The sequence below is a fragment of the Gracilinanus agilis genome, chromosome 4 (assembly GCF_016433145.1).
Source record: "Gracilinanus agilis isolate LMUSP501 chromosome 4, AgileGrace, whole genome shotgun sequence".
NCBI classification, from domain to species: Eukaryota; Metazoa; Chordata; class Mammalia; order Didelphimorphia; family Didelphidae; genus Gracilinanus; species Gracilinanus agilis.
The window spans coordinates 26,298,969-26,315,171 of NC_058133.1; the positions used below are offsets into that span (position 1 = coordinate 26,298,969).

At 42.6% G+C, this 16,203-nt stretch overlaps 1 protein-coding gene across 1 annotated transcript in view; it reads right to left on the bottom strand.

Moving 5' to 3' along the window:
* Nucleotides 1–13,499: 13,499 nt before the first annotated feature.
* The window catches only part of SHISAL2A (shisa like 2A), a 33,779-nt gene continuing 31,075 nt past the window's right edge, over nucleotides 13,500–16,203 (bottom strand). The window contains exon 3 of the mRNA XM_044674806.1: nucleotides 13,500–13,687. Coding sequence (XP_044530741.1) covers nucleotides 13,500–13,687 — 188 coding nt within the window. The remainder of the gene's footprint in view (nucleotides 13,688–16,203) is intronic.

Genomic DNA, 16,203 nt, shown 5'->3' on the forward strand with positions numbered 1-16,203 from the left:
TTTCTTTCTTTCTTTCTTTCTTTCTTCCTTCCTTCCTTCCTTCCTTCCTTCCTTCCTTTCTTTCTCTCTAACATTCTATTTCTCAATCGCTATGTACCTACTTATTTATCTCATCTATCATTCTATTTCTCCATATGTTTCTCTCTATCCATCTATCTATTTGCTATATCTATTTATCATCTATTATTTAATTATTTTTTGAGTAGAGAAATTGACATGGTCAGACCTACACTTTAGAAAAATCACTGTAATAACTATGTAGAAGATATATTGAAGTGGGGGAACAACCCAAGGCAGAGGGACCAACTAGAAGAGTCTTGGTTAGAAGTGATAAGGACCTGAACTAGAGGGGCAATTGTATGAGTGGAGAGAAGGGAATGAAGCTAAGAGATGTTATGAAAGTAAAAAGTGATAAAACCTGGCAATTGGTTGGATATATAAATTGAGGTAGAGTGAAACCTCAAGGGTGACACTAAGATTGTGAACCTGGATAACCAGAAGGAGGGTGGTCCTCTCAATAGGAATAGAGAAGTTTGATAGTGGGATGAGTGTGGGGGGAAAAGTGATGAGTCTTATTTATTCTGGTAGATGACTTTGTGATGAATAAAATAGAAAATAAACTATAACAAAGTACTACTGAGTTTGTAGGAAGCTTTTGTTATCAGTTTCTTATCGATGGATATTTATAGTATGATTCTTCTTGTCCCCATCATCATTGGTCCAGTTTGTGTGGCTGGTTGTCATCTCTCACTCTTGCTACATGACCAGCCCTTTTCCAATCATGTTGATAATTTCTTTTGTCACCTCATGTTTGAAAGTCATCCTGAGTGAGAGTTGACAGAACACTCCCACCTTTCTGTCTCTCTGTCTGTCTCTGTCTCTGTCTCTGTCTCTATCTGCCTGCCTGCCTGTCTCTGTTTCATCCTATGAATCATCAACAATTTGCATTCTTCTGCATTCACAGGGCTCCATGGTCTATAGCCTGGAGAGTACAGATGTTAACACCTGTGATAACAAGATAAAAAACACAATAATAAAGACATAATCTAAAAATTGCACTAAAGGGGAAAAGGTGTAATGAGAACAGAACAAAATAATAATAATAGGTAGCATTTACATAGTACTTTAAGGTTTGCAAAGTACTTTACAAATATTCTCTAATTTTATCCTTATGAATACCCTGGAAGGTAGGCACTATTATTATCTCCATTGAAAAGATGAAGGAGCTAAGCCTGAGAATAGCCGAGTGACTTGCCAGAGTCATACAGCTAGTAAGTGTCTTGTAAAGGCAGAATGGGTTAAGGCAACCTTTTAGAATGTTGGGAAACTGGCTTGATTGACATGGACCATCGGTTGGAGGAGAGCAAGGCATCGTGGGGAGGAAAGACCTGGACTGGGGGCTTTTTGATCTGGGTTCTTGAGGTGAGAGGATGGATAGCTCACCCAGTGACAGATCAAAAGCCAGCCCAAAGGGTTTCTTTGGACAACCATTACCCCAAAGCCCAGTGTTCCTGTCAGCTTCTACAATCAACATAAGAGTTTGAGGTCTCAATATTCTTGAGGGGTCTGGGACTCTGAGACCCTCAGAGCGGACTCCGAAGACTCTTAGCCCATACCTGTCTTACAGAAGGACCCTACCATATTTCCAATAGTATAGATTATAGACAGAATAGAAATTAGGGGAAGAGAAGGTGAATCTCTGTTTTCAGTTATTTGGCTGGCCATGGGGGAGGATCTTGTGGGATTTAGATTTTAGGGCTTCCTGATTACCTCTATCCTCTCCCCACCTTCAATTACTTTGATCTACCATAAAAAAATCTATTCACAGCCATATACAGGGAGATTATTTCAAGGGACATAGAGGAACAAAGGGTTTGAGTTAGCTGCTCAGATCCTACTTCATTTCTGAGCAGGACCCCCTGTGGTGCCATTTACCCAGGGGGGAGGCTTTTGGCTAGAAGAGGGTCTGGGCTCAACCAGCCAGAGTAACCACCAACATTACCCACTAGGAAAGCCCTTCCTCAAGCTATCAGTGCTGGTTCATTCTCTGATAAGCTATCTTTACAGAGAAATACCCTTCTTGTCCCAGTAATATTGATATGTATAGAGAGGGAGCTGACAGACATTCACACACAAGTCTATCTTCCCTTTATCATCAAATACTCTCAGAAATATATAATTTATTACAGTCTGAGACCAGATTTGAACTCAAATCTTCCTGATTCTAAGTCCAGGTTCTATCCCTTGCATCCACTGGTTGTTATTATTTTTCTAGAGTGCATTTTTATATTTTTTTTCTTGAAAAACTATAATTAGGAATTTATGGTTTTACATATTATTTCATTCCTGATTTTATTTGTTTTTGTTCATGTCTATCAGGATAGTGTGGAGCAAAAGAAAGAGTATTGGATGGGGTATAATGGCAGGTTTGAACCTTGACTTTTCCACTTATTTATCTGTGTGACTAAGGGCAAATTACTCTCTGGGCTCCATTTCTCCTCCTATGCATATAACAGGGGACCTGCTAATGAGCCCAGTCCTTGTGAACATGCATAAAACACTCAGTTGAAGCAATCCTACATGGACTTTGGAGGATGTGCAGACATTCTGTAACTGCTCTTGGGTTATTTTATTTTCAGTGAAGGGGAAAAAGGGAAGAGGTCTGGGAGTGAAGCCCCAGTTGAGTTTTAAAACTGACAGTACAGCACTGCTGCCTTGAAGATCAAGCCATGGTCTTTGGGACTTGAGCCCTTTGATAGTTGAGATAGGGACAGAAACAAGCTAAGCAGCATCTGACATGAACATGGGGGGATCATTGTTACATAGAACTTAGAGTCTATTCTTCCCAGAGAGGGAATGTAGGGGAGGGGTAATCCCTGCTCCCAGGTACTGGAGGGAAAATTAATATTTCTGTTCTTGCTATATATTCATCATTAAATACCCTTTTGTCAAAACTAACATACCTTGATTAGTTAAATGGAATTGGAATGTTATTTACTATTAATTAATTATAGAGAGACCACTCTGGATTGGAAGCTCAAGTGAGTAACATCAGAAAAGAAACATCCAAACAACTAAGTTGTATGGAGGAGGAAAAGAATCTTTGTTACTTTCTCCTTGCTCCTTCAAGAAAACTGTGTGAGCTCCGGAGAGCCATCAGGAGACTGTCTTCCTTTTTTGCTTATATTTGTATCATTGGTACACAGCACTTAATATATTCTTGTTGTAATAAGTGAATAAAACAAATGGATGGGGTTTGTGGGTCCCTAAGTCAGTAGGTGGGAAAGGAGGGTATAATGGTGGAGGTAGTAAATTGAGGTGGTAGGAGATGTAAGGGAATGACTGAGTTTAGGGAAATATAAGATGATGAAGTAGAATGAGTGGCAAGGGGAGAGGATGAGTATTATCAAGATGTAAATATGATAATCTGAAGTGGGTCAAAGAAAACGCAATTTGGGTGTAAGGAAGGATAATGGGGGCATAGGGTGTTTATAAGGTGATTGGAGGAGGAAAGAAGGTAAGGGAAGGTATATAGGAGATAAAGGAAATGGGGTATATAGGAGAGGGCAGCTCAAACAGGTTTATTCTCAGAGGCTTGAGACAGAGAATACAGGGAGGAAATTAGGGCCAGTAAGAAATATTTAGGTTTTACCTGGAGGGTTTCTCTCCTTAGTTTCAAAGTCTCTTGAGGGAGGAGTCTAGGGGGCCCCTCCCTGCCAGTCAAACTGATGGCTGAAGGAAGTCCTTGAGGTAGGTACTTCCTGCCAAGATGGATGCCCCCATCTCCCCTCAAGGAAATAGAAGAAAAATGATTCCTTCCCCTTGAGCCCTTGTCTTAATTTTCAACACAATCATTCACCAGAGGGTTTGAATAGGTAACAAGGGGATTTATTAATATCAGGGTCAGTCAGAAGGGGTGAGGGGTTCAGGGTTTTCTAACTGCTGCTAGGGAGAGGGGTGATGGTGGGGGATGGGTCGCGGAGAGGTTTAGACAGAGAGAGTCCGGCTCTCTCAGTCAGGAAGATTTGACTGCCTTTTAAGTAAAGTCTCTAGCAACTCATTAAAACTAGGAGTAACTTATTTGAGGATACTCTACTAGCCTATAGAAACTAAGCCCACAAATGTCTAATCACCAAGCCCTCCCTTTCACCCAGGACACAAAGGAAATTCAGGGAAGGGGAGGGATGGAGATGGGAGATCAGGGAAAGGTCCAGAGAAATGGGATAGGTCCAAAATTTCCCCAAAACAAAATAAGCACAGGCCAAGGCTGAAGCAGTTAGGCCAAAGCCAACAGGTTAAGCCAAAGCAAAAGCCTCCAGTCACAGTGAAAGCCAGAAGGCAAAAGCCCCGTCAATTGGAATTTCACCTCTATTTATAGCTTTAAGTTCTAACTGACTTTCTGAAGATTCTAAGTTGTTTAACTGACTTTTTGTGACCGTTAGAAATTACAGAAGCAAAAAGTTTCTGTTAGCCACCTTGCATTACATGAGGTAGTTGGGCAGGCAGCTGCAACAGGGAGACACAGATTGGGTACACAGGCTTGAGACAGAGGACACCGAAGGGAAACAGGCTGAACCCTTCAGGTAGGAAGGGCACTTCTACAGACAAAAGGTTGGGGCCAGCCAGAAATGGTTTGAAACTAATTAGATGGCTCTCTAGTCAGTTTCTCAAGTTCACACAGACACAGTCTCAAGGCTCTTCCCTGTCTGTGAAATAGACAGGCTTCTTCTAAAGCACCACTTCCTCCAAGATGGATGCCTCCAACTCCCCTCAGAACCCAGAGAGAAACTATTCCTTTCTCTCCTTATCCCTCTTTTCATTCAACCAATGACTTAGCAAAAGGTTTGATTAAATGACAACAGGGTTTATTGAGTTTCAGGGTTGATTTTAAAGGACAGAGGAATACAAGGTTTCTCTAACAACCGCCTAGGGAGAAGCTTCAGGTGGGGGAGGGACACAGGAATGTGAGACTGAGAAAGGGCCTGCCCTCACTTAGTCCCGGGAGGTTTGTTGCCTTTAAGGTTAGGAAGTTGCACACAATGAATCAGGAGATAATTTGTATCAACGGTAAGCCCTACTTGACTAAGGGGAAACCTAAGTCTTCAAAGTTTGATTGCTACCACCCAAATCCACCCTTCTCCCAAAACCCACAGGAAATCAGGAAGGGAAATGGTGATTGGAATAGGGAAGGTCAAGGAGATCCAGAGGAATTAGCTAAGCTACAAAATCTCAAGAGAAAAGGCACAGAATCAAGGCCAGGTTTCAGCCCAAGTCCGAGCTCAGTTGACCCTTCTGCTCTGACCAAGCCTCCAGGACCAACTGCCTCTAGTCAGGGTTCTAAACCCTTCTTAACTGCCAGAAATTCTGCAGTTAGCCTTTTGCAGAATTGTTTGCACCTTTGCACTACATCTTGTAGTTCTATCTTGCCTTGCCATTAGAGACTGGCAACTGGCTATAGTAGCAGTCTCCTAGGTATAGTGATGGCTGGTGGCAGCATCTATATTAGAAACAGAAAGATATACTGAGAAAAAACTGGCCAGAGTGAAATAGCTTCAAGACTTTTTTAGAGCCTAGTTCAACAGACAGCTACACTTAAGAGGAACATCATGAGAACTCCATGAAAAAGGGAAAGGACTTCCAGGAAGTGAGATCTATGAATTATACCTTTTTCATGTATGTTAATTCTCCATGTGCCTCATTATCACTTGTACTTTAAGTTTGTACCCACTCCCCCCATGGTCCCAGTGAATGTTTGCAGGAAACTGTGCTTCAGACTTTTGGGAGATTGTTTTTTGCAGCAATTGTTTACCATTTCAGTAAAGTTCTTTCCCTAAAAGCTAGTTGAAGCTACTGACTGATAATAATAGGAAGTACATCAGATGGGGGCTCATTAGTAACAGGATTAGAAAACTCCAGCTCCTCAGGATTATTCCTAGAATCCTAAAGGGAAAAAGAGCATCTGCTCTTAGGGGACTCAACCTGCCATATTAGTGGGAATTGGGGAAGTAATCTTGGAAGTCACTTACTTTTTTGGGGCCCTAGGCAACTAGTACTAGTTGGGGACCATTTATTCATTTGCATTGGTAGAAGTGGTTTTCACATTGTGAGCTCCCTATACCAATGAAATCACAGATCTGGAAAAAAAAACACAACACAATTGTATTCATAGACAATTTGTTAGAGAATTCGTTATAGAGCTGGGAGGGAGCTTAGAATATGGAATGTCAGAGCTGAGATGGGCCTTAGAACAGAAAATTTCAGAGACAAAAAAGCCTTAAACAGAATATTGTGATCGTATACTACTTTAGAAGATGGAATGTTGGAACAGAGAATCTCTGAGCTAGGAGGCACATGAAAACGTAAAGTAAAGTTTGGATTGTAACCTCCATTCCAATGTAATCACAGAGGGGAAATGCCCTAATGGAATTGATTGACCTTTAGTCCAAGTATTAAGGAATTTTTCCATAATTTCATCATATTTGGACAAGTTTTGAAAGGGCCATTAGACTTGGTGCTACTGGATGAAAGACATATGACCCCACACAGGAAAGATCTTGTTATTGGTTGAGAAATCAAGTTCCATCTCTTGGGATATGTATAAAAAGTTGAGCATTGAGTAATCAGTGGTGGAAGGTTCTAAATTTGGGGGCTGAGAAGGAGTCACTTTTGGGGAGAGGAGAGAATTCTTCCTTTTCTCCCATAACTGCCCATCATGCTGAGCATGTTATCAGAGAGACTGGACCAGTAAGAGAAAACTCATTCAAGTGAAAGCAGAGAGTCATAATGAGGGTACACAGAAGGTATCTTTGAGAAAAGGAGAACCTACACCTCTGTTCTCCCTCCTGTCTGGAAGATGATGGGAGATGAAGGGAAAGGGCTAAGGATAGGGTTATAAGCACATGGTCTTCCCTCTCTACTGTGTTTGTTAATTCCTCATCTTAGGCACCAGGGTCCAGAGAGGGAATTGACCAGGTTTTAATCTTCTAAACTTCAAAAGATCAGAAGATCTGGAGGTCCTGGTAGCAGTGACCATCACAGCAGCAGTGGCTGTGTAAGGAGCAATAGAGACACCAAGGACAGACTAGATCCTGGAGAGGGCAGCATCAGGGAACATGATCCTTCAAAGTTGAGAGAAATGTCTACATTCTATAAAGGCATTCACCCTTGGAGCCCAGTAGTGAGCTACACCTAAGGGGAACTTCAATGAGCAGTTTACGAAAGGAGAAAAGACTTCCAATAGGCAAGAACAGTGACCCTTGTCACATTTGCATTGTGCAACTCAATTCTATTTCAAAACTCTGAATCCAGTCTTCCCAGGGACCTTGGGTGTGCAAGGGGAGAGGTTATTCCTACCACACTTATGTGCTGTTTTGGGGGGTAACTATTGTTCCTGATATACCTTTTAAAAAATATCTTTAAAAAAAACCCAACTTTTTCCTTCTGTCTTAGAATTGATTCCAAAATAGAAGAGTAGTAAGAACTAGCAGCAATGCAATGATTCAGGACAATTCTGAGGGACTTATGAGAAAGAGCACTATTCACATCCAGAGAAAGAACTGTGGGAGCAGAAACACAGGAAAAACCAAATGCTTGATTACATGGGTCGATGGGGATATGATTGGGGATATTGACTCTAAACAATCACCCTAGTGCAAATATTAATAATATGGAAATAGGTCTTGATCAATAACACGTGTAAAACCCAGTGGAATTGCTTGTTGGCTATGGGAGGGGGGTGAGAGGAGGGGAGGGAAGGAACATGAATCATGTAACCATGGAAAAATATCCTAAATTAATTAATTAATTGATTGATTAATAAAAGGGGGAAAAAGAAGAGTAGTAAGGGGTAGGCAATTGGGGTTAAGTGACTTGCTCAAGGTCACACAGTGATGGGTGTCTAATATGAAATTTGAACCAGGGTCCTCCCAACTTTATGCCTTAGCATTCTCTCTACTGTGCCATCTAGTTGCCCCTTTAAAAAATAACTTCTTTAAAAATAATATTTTATTTTTCCCCCATTACATGTAAAAATTATTTTTAACATTTTTTTGGTTTTAAGTTCCAAATTCTCTCCCTTCTTCTGACCCTTCTTCCCTCTTCCCCTGCTCTCCCCACTCCCTGAGATAGTAAACAGTCTGAGCAATCATGTAAAACACAAAAAATACCTTTTGAAAAAGTCAGCAGTCTGACTGTCATTGGGAAACACAATTGTGGGGTCCCTTTACTGGAAGGCTTAAAGCTGAGGCTGGATGACCACTTGTCAAGTATGTTATGGTAAAGATTTCCTTTCAGGTCAGGTTGGATAAGAGGGTGGTGTCAAATTCATATAGAATTGGAGACTGCTAAGCCATATAAGGACCCTTGTGAGTTGGATATTGACTTTGAAAACTACATATTAACATCATCTATATTTTATTGTATTTTAAACAATTAAATATTTCCCAATTACATTTTAATTTGATTCTGGTCATCCTCTGCTCTTCACTCTTAAATTCTGTGATTAAGTTAAATACATTTTTGGGGGGCAGCTAGGTGGCTCAGTAGATTGATAGCCAGGCCTAGAGACAGGAGGTCCTGGGTTCAAATCTGACCTCAGATACTTCTTAGCTGTGTGACCCTGGGAAAGTCACTTAACCCCCATTGCCTTGCCCTTACTGTTCTTCTGCCTTGGAACCAATACACAGCATTGATTCTAAGGTGGAAGGTAAGGGTTTAAAGAAATAAAGTTAAATGCTGAGTAATTGAAATAACCAAGCTTTATTCCAAAGATAAAGAATCTTATCAGAGAGGTGGTGGACTCTGATTGTGAAACTGTGGTAATGCCTACTCTTCCAGGCTGATTTTGGAAGATAGCATCAGCATTCTGCTCTAACCACTGAGCCAATCAATTCTGGAGTCTAGGCAGAGAAGAAAGCACTGTGTTTTTCCCTTAGAGGGTTACGGTCTGCTTCTTCTGACAGAGACTGTTAGGGCTAATGGCCAGAGATGCTGCCCCATTCTAGGGGAAATTTGACTGCTGCCCATCAGCTTCTGTAAGACTTGGAATCTAACTCTAGGTTGAGCTAGGATCATAGGAGTGGAGATCATCTAGGTAAACCGAGGCCTACAGAAGATAAATGACTTGTCCAATGTCATAGGATCACAGAAATCTAGACAGAAAGCCTAGACAGCATCTAGTCATTTTATTTTACAGATGAGGAAACTGAGGCTCAGAAAGTTGAAGGAACTTGTTTAAAAGTGATGCACAGAGTAAACTGCAGAGGTGGGATTTTCTTGACTAATAGGAGAAGTTACAGGGAGGCAAATGCTCACTTGCTGCGAAGAAGAAGTGGGGACTAATTACTGAACCGTCAGACATTGGGACGGTCTGTCTTTAGAGGCTCTCAACACCAGAGAAGACATGAAAGTCTTGGATGATTACCTGGTAGGATGGGGTTTCTGTAGTCCAGAACAGGGAAGGGAGGTTCATAGATTTTGGAGAAAAAAGAGACCCTGGAGGTCAACAAGTCAAATCTTTTCACTGTACAGGTGATGACACTGAGGTCTAGGGTATCTTGGTACAGCGGACAGACCATGGACTTGGGATTTGGAAGCCCTGGGTTCAAAACCTGACTGTCACTTCCTATCTGTGTGACTTTGGTCAAGTTTGTTCTCCTCTTTGGGCTGCAGTTTCCTCTTCTGTAAAATGAACAGCTTGAATTAGCTGATCTCTAAAGTCACTTCCAACTCTAAATCTGTGATACTAGGCTTGCCCAAGGTAACATAGACAATAGATATCAGAAACTGGATTTGAACCCAGGACTTCCAAATCCAAAGTCCATGACCTGCCCACTGTACCAGGGCTTTAGTTTCTAATTTGTAAATTATGGTAGGCTAGATGACCCCTCAAGCTCTTTTTTTTTTTTTTTAAATTTTAAACCCTTAATTTCTGTGTATTGACTTATAGGTGGAAGAGTGGTAAGGGTAGGCAATGGGGGGTCAAGTGACTTGCCCAGGGTCACACAGCTGGGAAGTGTCTGAGGCCGGATTTGAACCTAGGACCTCCAGTCTCTAGGCCTGGCTCTCAATCCACTGGGCTACCCAGCTGCCCCTCCCTCAAGCTCTTTTAACCTTTAAGATGCTATAATTCTGGAATTCTGTGAGATCTTATTCAGTGATTTCTGAGAATCCCCAGTTCTAAAACTTCATGGTTCTCTGCCAGGGACCTTGGAGCAGTCTCCAGCCAGGGAGTCCTGGGCTCTGTCAGGATATTCACCAGATTGCTGAGGGCTGGTGAGATTTAGCCAGAAATAATGACCACTCAGGGTTGTCTCTGAGCATGGGTGAACACAGGTGACTCCCTCTGGAGCCAATCAGCCTCCATTCACCCTTGTTGGCACCCTTTGGAATACTAGGAGGGAAGAATATTTTACTCTGGGGGCATGCATGGAATGCAATTGACCTGGAGAATGAGAAGAGTTCTTTCCAACTGGGGCCTCACTGGAACTAGAGCTGGAGGGAGGATGGGGGAGAGCAGCTACTTCCTATTTTTGTCATATTCCTTAGGAAAAAAAAAAATAAGTTCAATTGCTGTCCTCAAGAGATGCAAAAGGGAGGAAGAGTCCGTGGGAAAAAGAGTAGCCTGGTATAACCATCGGTAACAGCAACAATCACAGAGTATTTTACACCCTGACTTAAGGTTTGTGAAACATTTCATAAATATTATCTTGTTTGATCCTCACAACCTTGAGAGGTAATTCTTCTTAAAGTCCCCATTTGATGGATGAGGAAACTGAGGCAGACAGAGGTGAAGTGATTTGTCCTTCTAGTAAGTGTCTGAATCTAGATTTGAATTCAGGTGTCCCCAGTTCTCAGGCTGGCACTCTATATAGGGGGAAGAACACTGAAGAGAAGACCCGGACTTGAATCCTAGTTCTGCTTTTTGTACCTGTGATTTACTTGGAGAAGTAATCAGTTTTAGTTTCCTTCTAGAGTTAGAAGGACCTTAAAAGCCATCTTGTCTAATCCTCCCATTTTACAAATGAATCCCAGGGAAGTTGTGACTTGCTCAAGGTCACATGCCTAATAAGAATGGATGGCTTTTATTATTCATATTATTAAATGGTTACTATGGAACAGCTAGGTTGCTCAGTGGACAGAGCACCAGGCCTGGAGCCAGGAAGTCCTAGGTTCAAATGTGACCTCAGACACTTCCTAGCTGTATGACCCTGGGCAAGTCACTTGATCCCAATTGCCTAGCCTTTACTGCTCTTCTGCCTTGAAGCCAATACCTAGTATTGTTTCTTTTTTTCTTTTTTTTTTTCCATTTTCCTTGTCTCCTTGAGGTTCATCTTATTAATATGAGCAACAACCCCTTTTTATCACTAGAATTTAAATTTTAAATTTCCATTTAAAAATTTAGGGATTCAACACTATTGGCTAAAGCTTTGTTCTAATGGAACATAGGGCAATATTACTAATATAGCAGGGATAATAAAATTCACAACTCCTTTAAACCTAGTATTGATTCTAAGACAGAAGGTAGGGATTTAAAAAAAATTTTTTTTTCTTTTTTTAAATGCAGGCTATGTGCCAAACACCGTGCTAAGCCCTGGGGGTACAAACAGAAAAAATGAGACAATTCCTGCTCTGAAGGCACCCACTCTAATTGGAGAGATAACATAAAAGGAAGTTCAGCCCTAGGGAAAACCGGAAAGATCAGGAAGTTCTAAGGGCACAACTAAGGGGAGGATGGCAAGGTCCAGTGGTTGTTGCTTTATGTCAGTAGGTCAGATGATAGTGTTGGGTTTGGAGGCTCAGATATGAGGTAAATATGGCAGTCCCCCATCTCATTGGAAGAATAGAGTTGATGACTCGCATCTCAGCAGTTATGTTGCTTGGATGTGTCTTGGGCAGTCTGGGGTCCTGGTCCCGCCCATTGGATCATACTGTCTCTATCTGAATGATGGGAACAATAACACGCAACTACCTGCCTTATAAGGTTGCTGTGTGAGAGAAGCAATTTATAAGGAATGAATGAGAGAATCAAAAGGCACCTAAAAGATGAAATAAGATGAAATTGAATAATGGTAAATGTCTATGTTAGGGTCCAAAAAGACAATGTCCGAGTGTCTGACAGGTGTCTCTTTTTCAAAGTCACACAATGTCCATGAAGAAGATCTCTTGCATTTTTGTGGGTTACAGATATGCTGAAAGCTGTCATGGGACATTGGAACCCCACCAAAGCTACATTAAGTGAAGTATTATGTCCAGGATGAAGGTGGTTCTGCCATCCTCAGCTTTAGTCATGCCAAATCTGGCAGACTGAATCCAAAAGTTCAGGAAGGACACTGACAACCTGGAGAGTGTCCAGAGGGAGGCGTTGGAACCAGGATGGTGAGAGGCCTGGAGAGCTTGCCATAGGAGGATCAGTACAAGGATCTGAGGATGTCCTCATACTCCTCTGGGAGATAGGCCCAGCTGTGGCTCTTCTGTTCTTCTCAAGGTGGAAAACCATCGTCCCCTGGGGGAAGGGTAGGCCAGACAACGCAGATATTTATTTATCATCTCCTGTGATCCACCCATGGAAACATGCATCCCTGACTTGGGCACATACATCTCAGATAGAATAAGTGGAAGGCAGTTTCCAAGGGGAAGGCATGAGTGACATATGAGTTAGTCCTGGCTTCACCACTAACTCCCTGTGTAATTTGGTCAAGTGACTTTCCCTCTACGGGTTTCAGTTCCCTCATCTGTGAAATGGGAAGGATGCCTTAGATTGGTGCTTTCTAATGCCCTGAACTCAACCCTGTGACTCTCAGAATCCAAGGTTCTAAGGATCTGGGATTCTGCGGGGCTACTGGACTGGTGTCTGGTGGACAGGGCTCTGGGCAGTGTGAATTGTGTCTGGAATGCTAGATTCAAAGTCAGGAAGATCTAGGTATAGATCTTGCCCGTGAAACTGTATGCCTTTGGGAAAATTATTGTTTAATTTCTCTGATTCTGTCTCCATATCTGCAAAATGGGGATAATAATGTTCTGGAGTACCCATCTCACCAGGCTGGTATAAAGCTCAAATGGAAGCAAAGGGCTCTGTAAGTTATAACATACTCTAATGATATCGGTATTGTTGTTATTATTATTGGGCCAGGGTGGGAGTGGGGGTGCTGGGCAACCACTTGCTGGGGGAGGCATTCTTGGAGGAATTCTTTTCTGGATATGGATTAGGACTAAATGGGGACTGATGAGGTCCTTTACAATTCACTGATCACAACTCCGTGACACGGGGCAGTATAATTTTGTCCTGGGATTGGGCAGGACAGTCACTTATCTAGGGCAACTCACCCAGGACTACGCCCATGAGGAAACAACAGGAACGTTTATTGGAACCACAGTGTCACAAGTGGGGTGAATATTCCTGGCCAGCAGAGGCCATGGCCCAGTGGTGGGCAGCGTTGGCAGTGCCGAGGCTATTGGGAGGGGCAGTGAGGAGAGGGGACATGGCACCCTCTGAGCAGGCCTCAGGGGAGGCTCTGGATATCTGTAGTGGTCACTGTGGCCATGAAGCACCTCTGAAAAAGCCGGTCAGAGTCTGGGGCTTGTGGGTCACAGTCTAGGCGGGGGTTCAAGAAATGCCTTCGGAGGCCGTTGGGCCCCACAGCTACCACTCCACTCCGGTTGGATTCTTCCAAAGATGGGAGATCTGGATCTGAAAAACAGCAAACCACATACCAAGGTTACACAGTTATGGCAAGGCCCCATCCAGGAGATCTCAGGATGGGAGGGAAGAATTTCGAACCTGTCTACCATGGGTCCTGGGAGTTGTCCTCAGTTGCCACCATCTGCTGGCTTCCAGACCTTTCACTCCAGGCACTCCTCCTCCCCTCAAGCTACCCACAAGGCACCGCTGGAGTTTGTACTTCCACATCTGGACTGGCATAGTGCGATGGGATTCAAACCTAGGTCTTCTTTTGACCCTAAGCCTGGTGCTTTCTCCCTACTCCACCAGGCTGCCCCTCTCAGCTCTGCTCCTGGACAATTCTTTCCCCCACTGAGATAACTTGGCTTTCCCCTCATCTCCCACCTTTCTCTGTGGGATTGAGGCATCTCCAGCTCAAGGGAAAGGCTGTACATCAATCTATCAATTAACCAATCAACAAGAACCTCCAATGTGTTGGGTACAGTACTAGGCACTGTGGATATGAAGACCAAAAGGAAACAATTTCTGCCTTCCAGAAACTTATAGTCTCTAGGAGGAGCCAGTGTCAGCATGTACCAGGGAGTGCATAGAGTGTCAAAGTGTACCAGGGAGGATCAGAGGAGCCTTCTGATCTGCTGGGTTGGGCTCAGCATGGGTGCTTTGGCTCTGTGGGGATGGATAGAGAAAATAGAGGCAAAATGAATACAGGATCTTTTGGTGGAGAATGGGAGAGGCACATTGCACCCTCCTGCTCGTAGTCTTTTGCTCTTCAACTTTACCCTCCAATTTATCCTTGCCCTCTTTTTACCAAAAATTTGGATGAAGGCAGAGATGGTACACTTATCAAACTACCAGGGAACCCAGAACCAGGAAGGAAAGCTCACACTCTGATAGACTTATGATCTCCAAAGATATGGCATTGTGACTCAGATGCAATTTAGAATGGGTAATTAGAATTTGCTCCCCAGGACTCTCTTATCCAGCATCCCATTCACGTGCTCAATCTGAGTGCGCACACTGCCTGCCTGCGTACATATGTAGGGAGGATATATTTTGGTGTAGCTCCTCCTTTGCACTCTGCTCCTGGGAAGGCAGTTTTGGAGGTTGGGTGAGAGCCAGGCAGGAGAATTTTACCCATGTGTTTTTACTCAGGTTTTTTTACTTTTGTTCTGTCATTTCTTCTACTTCAAGTGATTACTAAAAATCTTATAAAATATAATATTTGGAGTTATTGATATTAATTTAAATCTTACAAGAGATAACATAAAGATGGGTTCAAACTGCACATTTTGATAAAAAAAAATCAGTGACCTAAGTACATAAGATGTGATACATCATATGAAAAAGATCTGGGGGTTTTCATGGACCACAAGCTATGAAGAGAGAATTGAACTCTCTTTGTTTATTTTTAATGTAATCCATTAGCAAGCTTTAACTTAATCAAATCAAGAATTTGAAGTACCCCTACTTAGCACTTGGTAAGTCACTAGGTAAGAGAGTTCACAAGTCACTTAATAGTTCACACCCCCAAAGGCCACAAGCACAGCCCTGCCTTGGGTAGTGCTAGGCAAATTGGGAGGCTGTGATCGGTTTCTAAGAAGTGGGAGAGAGGCAGGAAGTGATGTGGAAAAAGGACTATAAAAGGCGAGCCTGAAGGACAAGATTCAGTCTTTCCTTCCTTGGTCCTTCGGTGAGGAGACCCTCTCTCTTGGTTGACACTTTGGTGCGACACTCTCTTCAGCGTGAGCTCTGGTGAGATTCTTGGCAGTCTTAGCCTCATTTGTGCTAAGGGCTCTTGGTGGTTTTTTTTCCAGTGTCTTCTGGCTCTTTGGATTTTGGCTTCCTAATTAGGTCTTTGGATTCTGGTGAGACTCACTTTCAGATTTGCATTTGGGGTCTAGGATTTAGGGTATTTGTAGCTAGGTAATTTTTTTCCTTCTACCTCTTTCCTATATTTCAAATCTCTACCCAGTTGTAAATAAAAACTACTTACAGTCATTTTGACTGAAGTTAATAATTTTTATAAACAGTGACCACAATTCAATTATTTTAATTCTTATATTTAGTCAAACCAATTCTAAATCTTACAAAGCTTAGTAGTCATCAACAGGGTATCATGGTAGGCAAAAGAGCCATTGAAATCTTTGACTGCATTAAGAGAGGTTCAGTGTGCAGCATGGGGAGGTGGCAGTCCCTCTGTTCTCTGCCCAGGCCTGGACACCCCTGGAGGCTTGAGTTCAGTTCTGGGCACCATATTACACTGACAATTTGGAATTGATCCAGAGGAAGACACTTAGGGTGTGAAAGGTCATCATCATCATCATCATCCAAAGGGAGAGAACTAGGGATGGTTAGCCTGGAGAGGAGACCAAACTTGCTTCATCTGTTTCCCCCATGCTAACATAGCATTAGGTCTTGAACACAGTAGGAAGCCGGCCCTCTAAAGCTATCCCTTCTCTTCTTGCTCTAATTTTCAACCTCGCCCCATCCACCAACTCCTTTCCTGCTCTCTATAAACATACTCA